Source organism: Dendroctonus ponderosae, unplaced genomic scaffold, assembly GCF_020466585.1.
Source record: "Dendroctonus ponderosae isolate FM_Combo_2020 unplaced genomic scaffold, Dpon_F_20191213v2 Dpon_F_20191213_1, whole genome shotgun sequence".
Lineage (NCBI taxonomy): Eukaryota > Metazoa > Arthropoda > Insecta > Coleoptera > Curculionidae > Dendroctonus > Dendroctonus ponderosae.
The window spans coordinates 47,464,256-47,476,425 of record NW_026017110.1 but is presented as its reverse complement, the minus strand read 5'-3'; the positions used below and the strand labels follow the sequence as shown (position 1 = coordinate 47,476,425).

The 12,170-nt window shown below is 37.6% G+C and overlaps 3 protein-coding genes across 7 annotated transcripts in view; 1 reads left to right on the top strand and 2 right to left on the bottom strand.

Annotated features, from left to right (window-relative positions):
- Nucleotides 1-12,170, top strand: part of LOC109540808 (angiotensin-converting enzyme) — a 68,077-nt gene that overhangs the window by 28,468 nt on the left and 27,439 nt on the right. The gene's annotated exons all lie outside the window — the stretch shown is intronic.
- Nucleotides 67-5,857, bottom strand: LOC125505837 (proline-rich protein 4-like). 2 transcript variants are annotated; one of them, XM_048670551.1, is made up of 5 exons: nt 5,754-5,857; nt 1,501-1,726; nt 1,314-1,406; nt 927-1,165; nt 67-875 (listed from the first exon to the last, which is right to left on the bottom strand). In XM_048670551.1, exons 1-5 carry the CDS (start codon nt 5,763-5,765, stop codon nt 159-161), a joined length of 1,287 nt encoding a protein of 428 aa, XP_048526508.1. In that variant the 5' UTR covers nt 5,766-5,857; the 3' UTR covers nt 67-158. The 2 variants fall into 2 exon arrangements, with proteins under 2 accessions (XP_048526508.1, XP_048526509.1); XM_048670552.1 differs by lacking the exon at nt 1,314-1,406.
- Nucleotides 11,282-12,170, bottom strand: part of LOC109540810 (proline-rich protein 4) — a gene marked incomplete in the record, with an annotated part of 2,528 nt that continues 1,639 nt past the window's right edge. Inside the window, 3 exon segments of the mRNA XM_048670553.1 lie at nt 11,282-11,675; nt 11,728-11,973; nt 12,023-12,170. Coding sequence (XP_048526510.1) covers nt 11,478-11,675; nt 11,728-11,973; nt 12,023-12,170 — 592 coding nt within the window.

Genomic DNA, 12,170 nt, shown 5'->3' with positions numbered 1-12,170 from the left:
GTTAATGGCAGCACTTGTGGACAACGGTTCCGTCAAGAGTAGCAATTTAATCAGTGAAACCAGTGATTTCCTAAATTTATATATTAAATAACAATAGATACAAATTAAACAACGGACATAGTAATACTGACGCAATTTAAACCGATAAAGCAGCCCAATCAGTGATGGCCTTGTTCGCCGTCATATTCATCTCCACCTTGACTACTGAAACCGCCAAAGTCGTGTCCGCCTATATCACCAATGTCTCCTCCGCCTCCAAAATGTTCGTCGCCTCCTGCGCTGCCGCCCCCAAAGTTGCCCCCAAAGTCACCCCCGTGTTCTTCGTGGATCGGTACTGCCACTGGAACTTTAACTGGAACGGGAACCGGTTTTTCCACCTCCACTGGTACCTTCTTTTCCACGGTGTACGGTACCGGGTTGAAAATGGGAATTTTCACTGCATAGGGAACATGTTTTTCAACTGTGACGGGGATTTTTTTCACAACCGGGTACGGGACTGGGACGGCTACTTTAACTGGGTAGGGTTGGGGTTTTTCCACTGGGTAGGGAATGGGACGATCAAAGGCTACCTTGACTGGTACCGGTACTGGCTTGAATACTGGATAGGGGATTTTTTTCTCCACATGAACTGGATAGGGTTTGGGAACGTGGACAGGGTAAGGCCGGTCGACTGGTACTTTGACGGGAACTGGAACCTCCTTGTAGACTGGATAGGGTTTGGGTACATGCACTGGGACTTTTACTGGATAGGGTACTTCTTTTTCCACTGGATAAGGGGCGGGTACGTGCACCTTGTAGGGAACGTGGACGGTTTTTTCAACTGGGTAAGGCTGGGGCACCAACACTTTCACTGGGTAGGGTTTGTCTACGTGGACCTTGAAAAGAACGGGTTAAGGGAAACTATTACACCATTGGATATTTTTTACCTTGACGGGTACATGTTCGATTTTCTCCACAGGTACTGGTTTGTGGACTGGAACCTTAACGTGGACGGGTACTTTGACTGGATACGGCACCTTTTTTTCCACGGGATAGGGTTGCGGGTAGGGCACTTTCACCGGATAGGGTACCTTCTTCTCCACGGGTACGTGGATGGTTTTTTCCACTGGATACGGCGCAGGCACCTTCTTGACTATCGTAACAGTCTTTTGGTGATGCTCGTGACCTGCAAGAGTGGTTTTCAATAAGTATGAGTGGTTGATGATGATGAGCACTCAGACCCAAAAAGTCGTTGTCCATCCTCATTTTATAAATTTTGATGGAATTTTGGGGAAACAATAATTTTTTTGAGTCGCGCCCTTTATGTTTCTTACCTTGCCAGCCCCCCGAGCCACCTCCAATACTACCCCCGTGCCCCCCACCTTCACCACCCCCAAATACGTCTCCTAAATCGAAGCCACCAAAGTCTAGAATTGAGAGAACATCGAATGAAATAGACTGTGCTGTACAGAGTGGGTTTTGTGCATCGTGAGTCTTTGGGGTATCAGTAGGAGTTATTACCGTGGCCGCCTCCAAGGTCGCCTCCTCCAAAGCCTCCTCCAAAACTGTGTCCTCCTTCAAAACCGCCGCCAAAGTCGTGGCCGCCTCCATAGCCGAGCTCGAGCCCCCTCTTGTCCTGCTTCTTTTCCGCGGGGGCTGATTCCACTGCTTTACTGTCTGCGGCCTTTTCTGATTTTTTTTCTTCGGCACTCGCCAACAGCAGGAGTGCGCAGAGCGCGAAAAAACTCTGAAAGTGAGCAAAAAATAATAATTTCAGATAGGATAGTTCCATTTTTTCTTCGCAGTAAGATATTGAATTAAAGTAGAGGCGAACTGAAATCGTTACATGAGAATTAATTTGGATGGTAATGGATAATAACTACTGGATGGTTTTGTTTTATGGATTTTCATGATTTTGATTCTAACTCACATTTTGATAGTTTTCTTGACAAACTGCGACGACAGGAATTTTGGGTTAAAATACTGCAAACTTTGTGTTTGCATGCAAAATATTGTATTTTTCTTTGTTAAATCTTCTATTGTAAGCTTTGAGCTTGAGAAAAATGTGGCAATTTCAATGGATTTTTGCATTTCTGAGCTAGAAACACACGTCTTTTCGATAAGTTCAACGTTTTCTCGACAGTTTAGCGATATTTCTACTGTTGCTTGATGTAAGATTTTGGCCAAACACAGTTTTTTCCTCTGAGAAGCTCCTTTAGGTTTTCTAAAAAATGTTGATTTTGCTATTGTCGCTATAGAATTAAAGAAACTTGTGCGGCGTTTCATCGTTAATTATCGATTCTTATCTATTTTTTCGATAATTGCACATTTCAAATTGGCAGATTATCATTCGAACGAAATGTACACGAATAATTAATTAATCCGGGCAAATAATCGAACTTTGATAAATATTTGCCTCCCTAACGGATTTTCATTTTTTTCGAATGTTCTAACCACTTGAAGTTCTTTAAATGCTCTTTTAACTGTTTTTTGAGTTTTGAAAAGCTGTGAAAATTATAGGAAGCCACGAAGCAGAATGTCTCTTTTTTCAAAGCAAAAATGCCATTCTCCGCGACAAACTATTGATTGAGTGGCAGTTTCTGCACCTTTTAAGATGAAAAGACCTCGAATATGGCAACTTTCTGTTTGAATCTTTCAGGCCATTACTTCAGTGCCTTTCTTCCTCTTCAGCCATTTTATCTAGGGTTTCTTCAAAGTTGAAGGTGGTTGTCTGGTTTGTTATTAAGTTTATTTCTACGGAACTTTATTTTAACACCTAAAAAGAGGTCACGACATTTTTGTGAAAGCGTATGTTCCTTTGCTTTCCGCCAATCTTAGAACTTTCGATGCTCCCTAGAAAACGCCTTAGAAAAGAGCCTTCGAGTTTTTTGAGTTTTTAAAATCAGTGAAAGTTATAGGAAGCCACGAAGCAGAAACCGGTTTTTTGCCTGGTTAATTGGGATTTTAAAAGATTGTAGTAAAATTCAAAAAATTGTCCAAAGTTTAGCAAACAACAATTTACAAGAAATTTTCAAGTTGACCAGGGAATCTGCTGCAAAAATGTCGTTCTCTGTGACAAACTATTGATTGAGCGGCAGCTTCTACACCTATTGAGGTGAAAAGACTTCGAAAATGGCAACTTTCTCTTTGAATCTTTAAGGCCATTACTTCAGTGCCTTTCTTCCTCTTCAGTTATTTTATCTAGGGTTCCTCCAAATGTGGTGGTCTGGTTTATTGTGAAGTTGCTACTGAACTTTATTTTAACACCTAAACACCTAAAAAGAGATAACCACAGTTTTGTGAAAGCGAATGTTCCTTTGCTTTCCGCCAATCTTAGAACTTTCGATGCTCCTTAGAACACGCCTTAAAAAAGAGCAATACCTTAGAAAAGCAAAACGCAAAATCAATAATTCCGATTGGTCACCAGTATACCCCGATTAGTCACCCAACCTGTTACATAACACGGAAAAGGGTCTGCGCAAAAAGGTATGATTCGCTTCAAATACACGGCCACTGAACACGCAAACACTGATAGTCCGCGTAAATAAAATAAACAGCAGTTTGAGCAGAGTAATATGATTTAGGGTGCCAAGGTTTCGAATTCGAAAATCCTCTTTTACTAGCGAGTTTCTAAACCAACTGCAGTATACAAAAGATAAACCATTCTGGTGGGACAACGATATAGAAAAACAAATTAAGGAGAGAAAGCAAATATACACAAGAATCCTACAGTAGAAAGATGTAAATGCAAGAGAAGAATATATGCAAGTAACCAACATAGATCAGCAGATGGGAGGCGCACAGAAGTTCAGAAGCCTGGAAAACAATAAAAGCAATAAGAACACGCAACTAACAAGGAATTAGTCTAAATGGCATAACAACCTCACAGTGGACACAACATTTTAAACACCTGTTCGAAGAGCGCTGTATATGGGAAGATAAAGAAGCGCGTACATTTCGAGATACTTAACACAAGGGCAAAAGGTGATATAATCCACAAAAATAAGAAAATCCCCCGGACCTGGCTGAATATATCCCACATTTATAATATACAAAACATGCAAACTAACACAAATGTTTAAAAAATATGCCGAAATGGAGAAGAAACCCCAAAGGAATAGAGAACCCTTAGAAGGAACAATATATTCGCAAATTCCGGACTCCATAAGGGACAAACAACCGGAAAAATTTGGCTCAATTGTAAGTTTTATTAATGCGAAAAGCGATGAAATAGCAGAGTGGACTAGAAGCAAGTTGAGTTCTATTTGGTTCTAAAAGTCCAGAAGTTTCCTGTAGATTATTTTAAAAAAATGAAGCAAGTGACAAACTTTCCTGACGAATTATCAAAGCTACACGTACCAATTAACTTAACCGGGCAAATATTCTCATTTCTTCATGGATATTAAGTAATCAGTCATGTTGATGGCTGATTGCGGACATTAATGGATCCGGTGCTCGGGTACGGTGTTAAACCAGAAGACCTTTCTCCGCATGTTTACTAGAACACATGGCAAGCGCCCGCACCAAACCCATATATACCGAAAGTGAAAACGCGCAATTAAATTGCTTGCAGTAATTTCTTTCCGGGATTGTTTTGTGTTGGTTTTTTTGTGCCAATCGAGGTAAAAGGATGCCTTCTTCTTGTCGATTTGCTTGATTACCTAACATTCATCACATGGCACTCATATGGTTGATGATTTACATAATCGAAATCGTTTACAAATCTAATGAAGATCTGTTTCTGGTTATTTTCTTTCCGCGTAAAATGTGATTTTTTCTGAAATTTTTGCATTTGGTTGCCTTTTTTTTTCAATTCAAAAAGCCACATACCGAACATGTCTTGTTTGGAAATTCGTGTTTTATCATCAGGCAGTTGAAAAGGTTTTAAACGCTGAATATCTGGGTTAGCAGTTTCACTTTACTCATGATTCGTTAGTTTTAAAAATGTGTTGATTTGTTGTGGATTTTTGCATCTTATAACATATATTACAACCTTATTTTTTATTTTAACTAGTAAATTCCATTTAGTTTATTCCTAGACGCGAATTATTTGTAGGAGTTTCCATATGCGTTAACTGAAACTGTTCTACTTTGAAAGCAATTTAACTATCAAATCTCAAATTAGTTCAGTCGCTTTATTAGCATTATAACTGCAATTAAACAATAAAAATACGTAAATACTTGCCAGTTTAAAAAAAAAATTTCAAAGTTTTTCAAGTTTCAAAAAAGAGCTCTCGATGCAGAAATGCGATGTAGAAACAACGTTGACACATTTACCTCTTGATACAAATTGTCGTAGTTATTTGTTATTATTTGCGGGCAAAGCATTGATATGTTTAAAAATATGAATATTTTGGACAAAATCACTTCTTCACAAAATGAAGGAAAAACATGAAAAGTCGGGACAATTTGAAATCGAAAAACTCAATAGTCATAAACAGAAAAGAAAAATGTTTTTTCCTGTTAAAATTTAGGTTCTTTAAATATAAACTGACAAACCGCAGTTTTGCTGGAAAATCGTTTTTATTCAGACTTACTACTACCAAAAAAAAACTGGTATTTTTCCCGGATAATTGCAGCCCATAAACGTAAAACTTATTAAAATTGTATAAATAAAACCATTTATCGTTTTTTTGTCGAATGCCATTGAAAAAACATTTCGATTTCGACTTTGATAATTTTTTTGAAGTCAATCTGCCGCAAATTCACCGATGGAGTTTTTTTATAAATTCGCCAATAATCTAAATCATCCACCCTTCGTTCAACTGACTTACCAGAAGCTTCATGTGTGATGGTTCACGTTGCACGGGCGGCAGAATGGTACTGCTGACTTGCAATGGTACCCTCGCGCAATTTATATCGCTGTGCTTTCATGGCTTGGTTGGTCGCCCCCCGAAAATGCCCGCCATCAATTAGAATATTCTTCGGATAGATGGTTTTTTTGCTTCAACCAGAACGTGATGAGCTTGGAGATTGGTGCTGGCCTACCATCGGGTGCTGATGAACGAGTGACATTTGGCATCGCGCCATCTAAGTATGGGCGGTTTTTCAAAATCAGGTTTTCCATATGGGTGTGTTTGCAAAAAGCTTCAAAGTGTCGAAAAAATCTAAAAGAAGCAAATGAAAATTTAAAGTACATACAGTTGATATCAAGAAATAGGAAAAAGGCTAGAGGGCAGGGGGACAAATAACAGACATGTGAAAATTGACTAGAAGTTCAGAAACAAAAAATTAAAAAAGTCAATTAAAGGAGTAATAAAGTTCCGATAAGCAAAGTTTGCAACATTGGAACTTTATCATGTCCAGTGCAGGAAGGGAAAAATAGCTGGAAATCGTGTTCAAATAAAGAGCTTTTAATTGTGCAAAGCTGGTAAAAATGTCAATGTTATTCCCAATATGTATTGAAAGTGTTTCAAACCAAGTAATAAAAAAATCTGAAAAAACTTGATGATCTGAAATCGAAATAAGAAAAATTTTAAAAAGGTGCAAATTTCCCATTTGTAAGGCGGCAGGTAGTTGGCCTTAATAGAAGTTTTATTTCGCCACTTGGACCACAACTTTTTGTTCATTTCATAACTAGCCGTCTGGACTTTACACCGCAATTTTAGTAACATTAGAATGCATAAAAAGTGTATTATGGGCACTCTGTCAATTCCTACAAGAGAAAACACCCGGGCAAGTAAAAGTTAGTCAAAGTGTTTGTTTCTCGAAACTAAATTACTGTAGTCAATGAAAACCTTTCGGCATCAGCAAAGCCGTCATGAGCTTGTGAAATAGGCAAGTGCAGATTTCGAAATGCGTCAACCTCAGACACCCCCAGAACGACGAAGTCATTGGCAATATACAGCACAGGTTTCGGAATCGCTAATTTGAGGCTGAACTCAGCTGATGAGAGCTAATAGGCTCGAAACCGGTCTGGGGGTGCCTGAGGTTGGCGCATTTCGAAATATGCACTTGTCTAAATTACTGTAAATAGCAATAACACCCGGTATAAAATACCGGTTGCTTTCCGAGTAAGGGTTTCTAGTAAAACACTATTTCAACTGAACGAAGTCTTATGTGTCTTTTTTCGGGATTTTGGTCCTTCGTGAATGAAATATTATACTTCCTGAGTTTCGCAAGCATGAGTTTCGCTTCGACTGCGAATGCACCTCTGAAGAGGCTAGCCACTCATGATTGCGAAACGTCAGGAAGAACTTAATTTTATCCACTCTGTAAAAGCCAGAAAAAATTCACCAGATTCAATCAATGCCCAACGCTTTTGATAATGATTAATAAAATGTTTAATTAAAAAACAGCAACAGCAAACACTAAAGTAAAACAGAGGCCCAAACCAGAGAAAATATTTACAGTGTTTCAAAGAAATCAATATGTATTAACTAATTGGATATTGCTTACTAAACCCGATGGGCGACAGATTGAAAACAGCGATTTCTCAATTAAAATTTCCTTCCTTATGTCCGTTTTATTGTTCTTTCATCGTCGGTTTCTATGTCGGTTCTTTAAGTTAGCATAATGGTCCAATTAGGTATAAAGCGACAGTGTTTATTGCACAAATTAGTCAATTTGTCTGAAAACAAATAAGAAGCCTTCAGGCGACGTGTTAAGGAGTGTTGAAATTCGGTGGCTTCAAACCAAAGCGATTGGTTAAGTTTTATTAATAATAAATTGGTATGTATGGGGGGGGGCGTCTTCGACCGATGTGCCGAAGAAGCAGAACACTAAATTGATTTGGGCGTTGAGACGTTTGAGATTTTTCTATTAGCCCCGTAAGAAATCATTCAGAAATCGTCTCGAACTCGCCAACTCTAAAAAAGTCTGCAGCAGAAATATTACTATTAACTTTATTATTATTTCGTCATGATTTTGATTGATGGTCATTTGACGATCATGATGATGATATGAACCAGCAGATTCTGCCATCCATCATTTCACTTTCGTTTGATAGCGTCTTCTCGTGCAATACATTCAATCGATTTAACAGTATATCTCGTCCATAACACACTTAATGGTAATTTGACTAAACGTTCTTGTAGCTCTTGGATAGTAAAACGCCCTTAACAAGATGTTACATAATGCGGAACATCTTTTGGTCTAAACACCTGAATGAGAATGCTCGACCGTTGATGTAACGCAACTCTTCACGCGTTACGGACTCATTAGCAGCCGAACCAAAGAAATATCAGAAACAATTAAGAAAAGAAACAGATTAAATTGTGTTAATAAAAGCAACCTAAATAGCGGTTGCGCAAAGTGGATAATTATTTGCGGTGGTAGCGCTGTGTGCGCTTTCGGTGTTAATTTATGAAAATTGATACATTTGGAGCTGAATTTGAAGGTTGAGGTGGTTTTTTGGACTTTTGATTGAATTAAACTTATCGACTTTATTTGAAAGGCGATAGGATGGAAACGATAGCAATGTCATCTATTCTAAAAAAAAAAAGTTGGAAAGAGTAAAATTACGCAAGTGAACAGAAGAATTTAACAAAAAAGACACTTGAGAATTTAGTTAAAAGATCAAGAAGCTAAAGACACTATATTTACGCCCGACATTACAACCTTGTTGAAGATCGTAAAAAAGGATTGAATATTTCAAATGTCGAGAAATCATCATCATTAGTTTGTTCTAAAGGAAAATGATCTCAAGTTGTTCTTTGCCGAATTCGAAGATCCAATGAAGAAACAAGAGGAGCAGTTGTTTTTTTTTCAGCAAGTATCATGTTTGTTTCGAAGGTTTGTTCATCATCAAGAAATACTACTAGAATTTGCAATACATTAAAGGCTTGATTTCTAGAGAAATTGAAGCATTGTGTGAAGTTCCAGTCTTTTTCTCTTTTTCTTTCTTAGTTGCATTGGCTTAAGTTTGTGTTGATCTACAATATTGATTGTTTTTTTCTCTCCCTTCTTCATATTTGCCTTAACAATGCCGGTTGCAATTTTATCCGTCCAGCTGATTTGAGAAACTTTTGGTAAAACCGCTTTTATTGCATTTTGCAGTTTTTCTGTAGGTGTTTGTTTCATCTTCACCAAATCTTGTCTGTTCTACTCCCATTTAGATTTTTTCCTCAGGGTTGTTTTTGCGCTTAAATACAGTTCAAAAAATAATAGGCCTAGTTAACACTGTGTTGAATTGCGCTTTTGAGTTGTTGCCGCTCTCAGAGTTATTGAGTTTTAACTTATTGGTTAATGAGTTATAACTCATGGTCGTTGACGGAATTTTAACATCTAACAAAAAAGCCATCAACCTTTTGCGCATACCATTGCTTGAAACTATTTGGTTTAAAGCGGAAAAATCCGGATATTTTGATGAAACTCTGAAAATAATTTCAGAGCGATGAGGGTGACGAGTTTTTCAAATATTGATTATATGCTTTTGCTTTATCTGCCGTTTTTCGAGAAAATCTAAATTTTGTCGAAAAAAGCAAGATAACTTTGTTTCGATTTTATCCCAAATTCAAAGGTAAAATGGGTATTCGAAAAAGACGATAAATAAGACCAAACTGTAAAGACGACGACTTTTCTTGTAAATTCGTCTTTTAACTTTTTTGCATAAAGGACTCTCAGATTGCCAATATTTGACAATAAAATGTTATGAAAAAACGCATTGTTCTCTTTAGAGAGAGTTCTCTAAAGAAACTTAAAAAATCTTCAGGCGAATTTTCCAAATAATTGTTTGGAAACTTTTGTTCTCTGGCCGTTTGTTCCAAGAAAATCTTGATTACTTTCGGTAAAAAACTGAATAAATTGATTTGTTTTTGTTCCAAATTCGAAGCTGAAAAGGGTTTTCTGAAGTTCCCTGCAAACCGATGAATGAAGCGTATTTTCTAGCAAATTTAATTTGTCATTTTTGGCTGAAAAGACCCTATTATTGTCAGAAAATAGAAAAATCATCAGAAAACAATGGTTTTATTGGGTTTTGATGGAAAACTTTTAGTTTTGTGATAACCTTAACAAAAACCTTAGAAGTTTTCGGGGAAAAACGGGATAAATTTATTTTCGTTTTTGTCCCAAACTCGACTTTTTATTAATTTTTTTATTTATTATTTATGTATTAAGGAATAAATATATCTTGTAATTTTTCGCTTAAAAGACCTTCAGATCGTCAGTATTTTTAAGTGAAACTCTACAAAATAGAGCGTTTTTGAGTAGAAAGCAAAGCAAAAAAAATAGTTAACACTAAAAACACACATTTTTTTAACAAACTCTACAATCATCAGAGGAATGGAAGTGACGAGTTTTCCAAATAATTTATTATAAATTTGCGCGTTTTTTGGATAGACAATTATTTGATTTTTGGCCCAAATTCGAAACTGGAAAGGGATTTCAAAACTTTTTACAAAGCGACGAAGAAGGCGAAAGAAGATAGTATTTTTTAGAAAAAAGAGTTACTTTGCTAAAACTATAAAATTCTGAAATTTTGAAGAAATGTTAAAAATATTATTGATAAATGGCCCTCAAAATAAATCTAAAAACAAGTGAATAGTTATCAATAGTTTCCCAGCAACGGTACTGAGTTATTGCGCCGGTGCGTTGTGTTGGCGCACCAAGCTATTTGCGTTGCACTGCGTCAACTCCTAAAAATTTATTGAGTTGCCCAGGCCTACAAAATAATGAACGACAAAGACTAAATTGAAGCAAGTGACCAGAAGCTAAAGAGACACTTAAGCAGTCAGTCATTCTGAGCAAACGGTTCCAACTGTTAAATGATCAGGAAGCTAAGGATTGGATCAGGAAGCTAAGGACATTCATTATAAGTTGCATTTTTTGTAGGTACTGCAGTTTTTGTGTACATTTTGTCCGTTCATTTGATTTTATAAAACTTTCGATAAAACCACATCTACAGGACATTTTGCGCTCTTGTCCTTGTTCTCCATAAGATCCAGCATTCTAATGCATTAAAGAATATTTTAGAAATCTTCCATCCAAGTCTAACCGAAGTTTTTGTCTGCATAGTGCGCATCAGTTTCATCTTCGGAAAGTCTTGTCTGTTCTATTCCCATTCTGTTTTCCTCCGAAGGGTCTTTTTGGCCTTTAAGTAGGTTTGTTAGGTCTGGTTCGCTGGTTCTTCCCCAGCTCTGGCTATTTTCTTCATATGACGCTTAGGATCATGCAAGAATATTCCTTTCTGACTTCATCAACTCACTGTATACATAGAACGTATATTCCAAAAGGCCACAGATGAGTTCAAAATTGGGATTACTGTTAACTGGGAGGATCCAAACTATGTGATATATGCGGATGACGCCGTATATTCGGCAAATTGTCCGCTTTTGTCAAAATTGCAAATAAAACACTCCGAAACTTCATTCTCTCTCTCTCATTTGGAAACATTACTCTTTATTAATCATTAATCAAAGTACTTCGCCTTCTACAAACATTTAAACATTAAGTATTTTTAACTCTTACATAACTACAATTTAATTTGGTTTGGGCTTACCATTAACAACCTAAATAATCTAGCAAGGTACAGTTCAACATATTCTTCTGTTTCTGTTTCTTTACCACTTTTCCCATGTGCCCCAGTCCACCAATCCCAAGCCAAACTTCCGTTGGCCACCCTCCTCTTTTTTGTCTTCGCACTTTATTTCGATTTTCTTCTCCTTCTTTTCCTCCTTTACCAGCACGGGTACTTTTTTCTCCACGTAATAGGGGACGTGTTTGATGACTTCATAAGGCACCGGTCTGTCGTACGGTACCTAAATGTCCGCCGGTTTTGAGTCTTTGAGGACTTTTTCGGAGAAAACTTACCTTGACTTCATAGGGGACTTCTTTGTAGACCGGAACCTTGACTTCTTTGTAGACGGGGTAAGGCTGGGGAACCTTCACCTCGTAGGGCACTTTGACTTCCTTTTCTACTTTGTAAGGCACTGGCTTGTCCACGTATACTTTCACCGGATAGGGCTTTTCCACGACAACGGGTACTTTGACTTCTTTTTCCACTTTCACTGGATAGGGTTTATCTACTTTCACTGGCACTGGACGGTCAACGTAGACCTAGAATTGCGTGTTTTCCGGTTGTCTACTAAGGTTAGCTTTTGAGTACCTTATGGGGAACCTTGACGATTTTCTCCACCGGATACGGTTTAATGACGTGAACTGGTACCTTAACTGGTACTTTAATCTCTTTCTCCACTGGATAGTGGACGACTTCTTTCACTTCATACGGCACCTTCACTTCTTTGTATACCGGA

Coding starts and splice junctions, on each gene's coding strand:
- LOC125505837 (XM_048670551.1), bottom strand. Junction 1,407..1,500: donor CGACCTTGGAGGCGGCCACG/GTAATAACTCCT, acceptor TCTCAATTCTAG/ACTTTGGTGGCTTCGATTTA. Junction 1,166..1,313: donor TGGCTCGGGGGGCTGGCAAG/GTAAGAAACATA, acceptor CCACTCTTGCAG/GTCACGAGCATCACCAAAAG.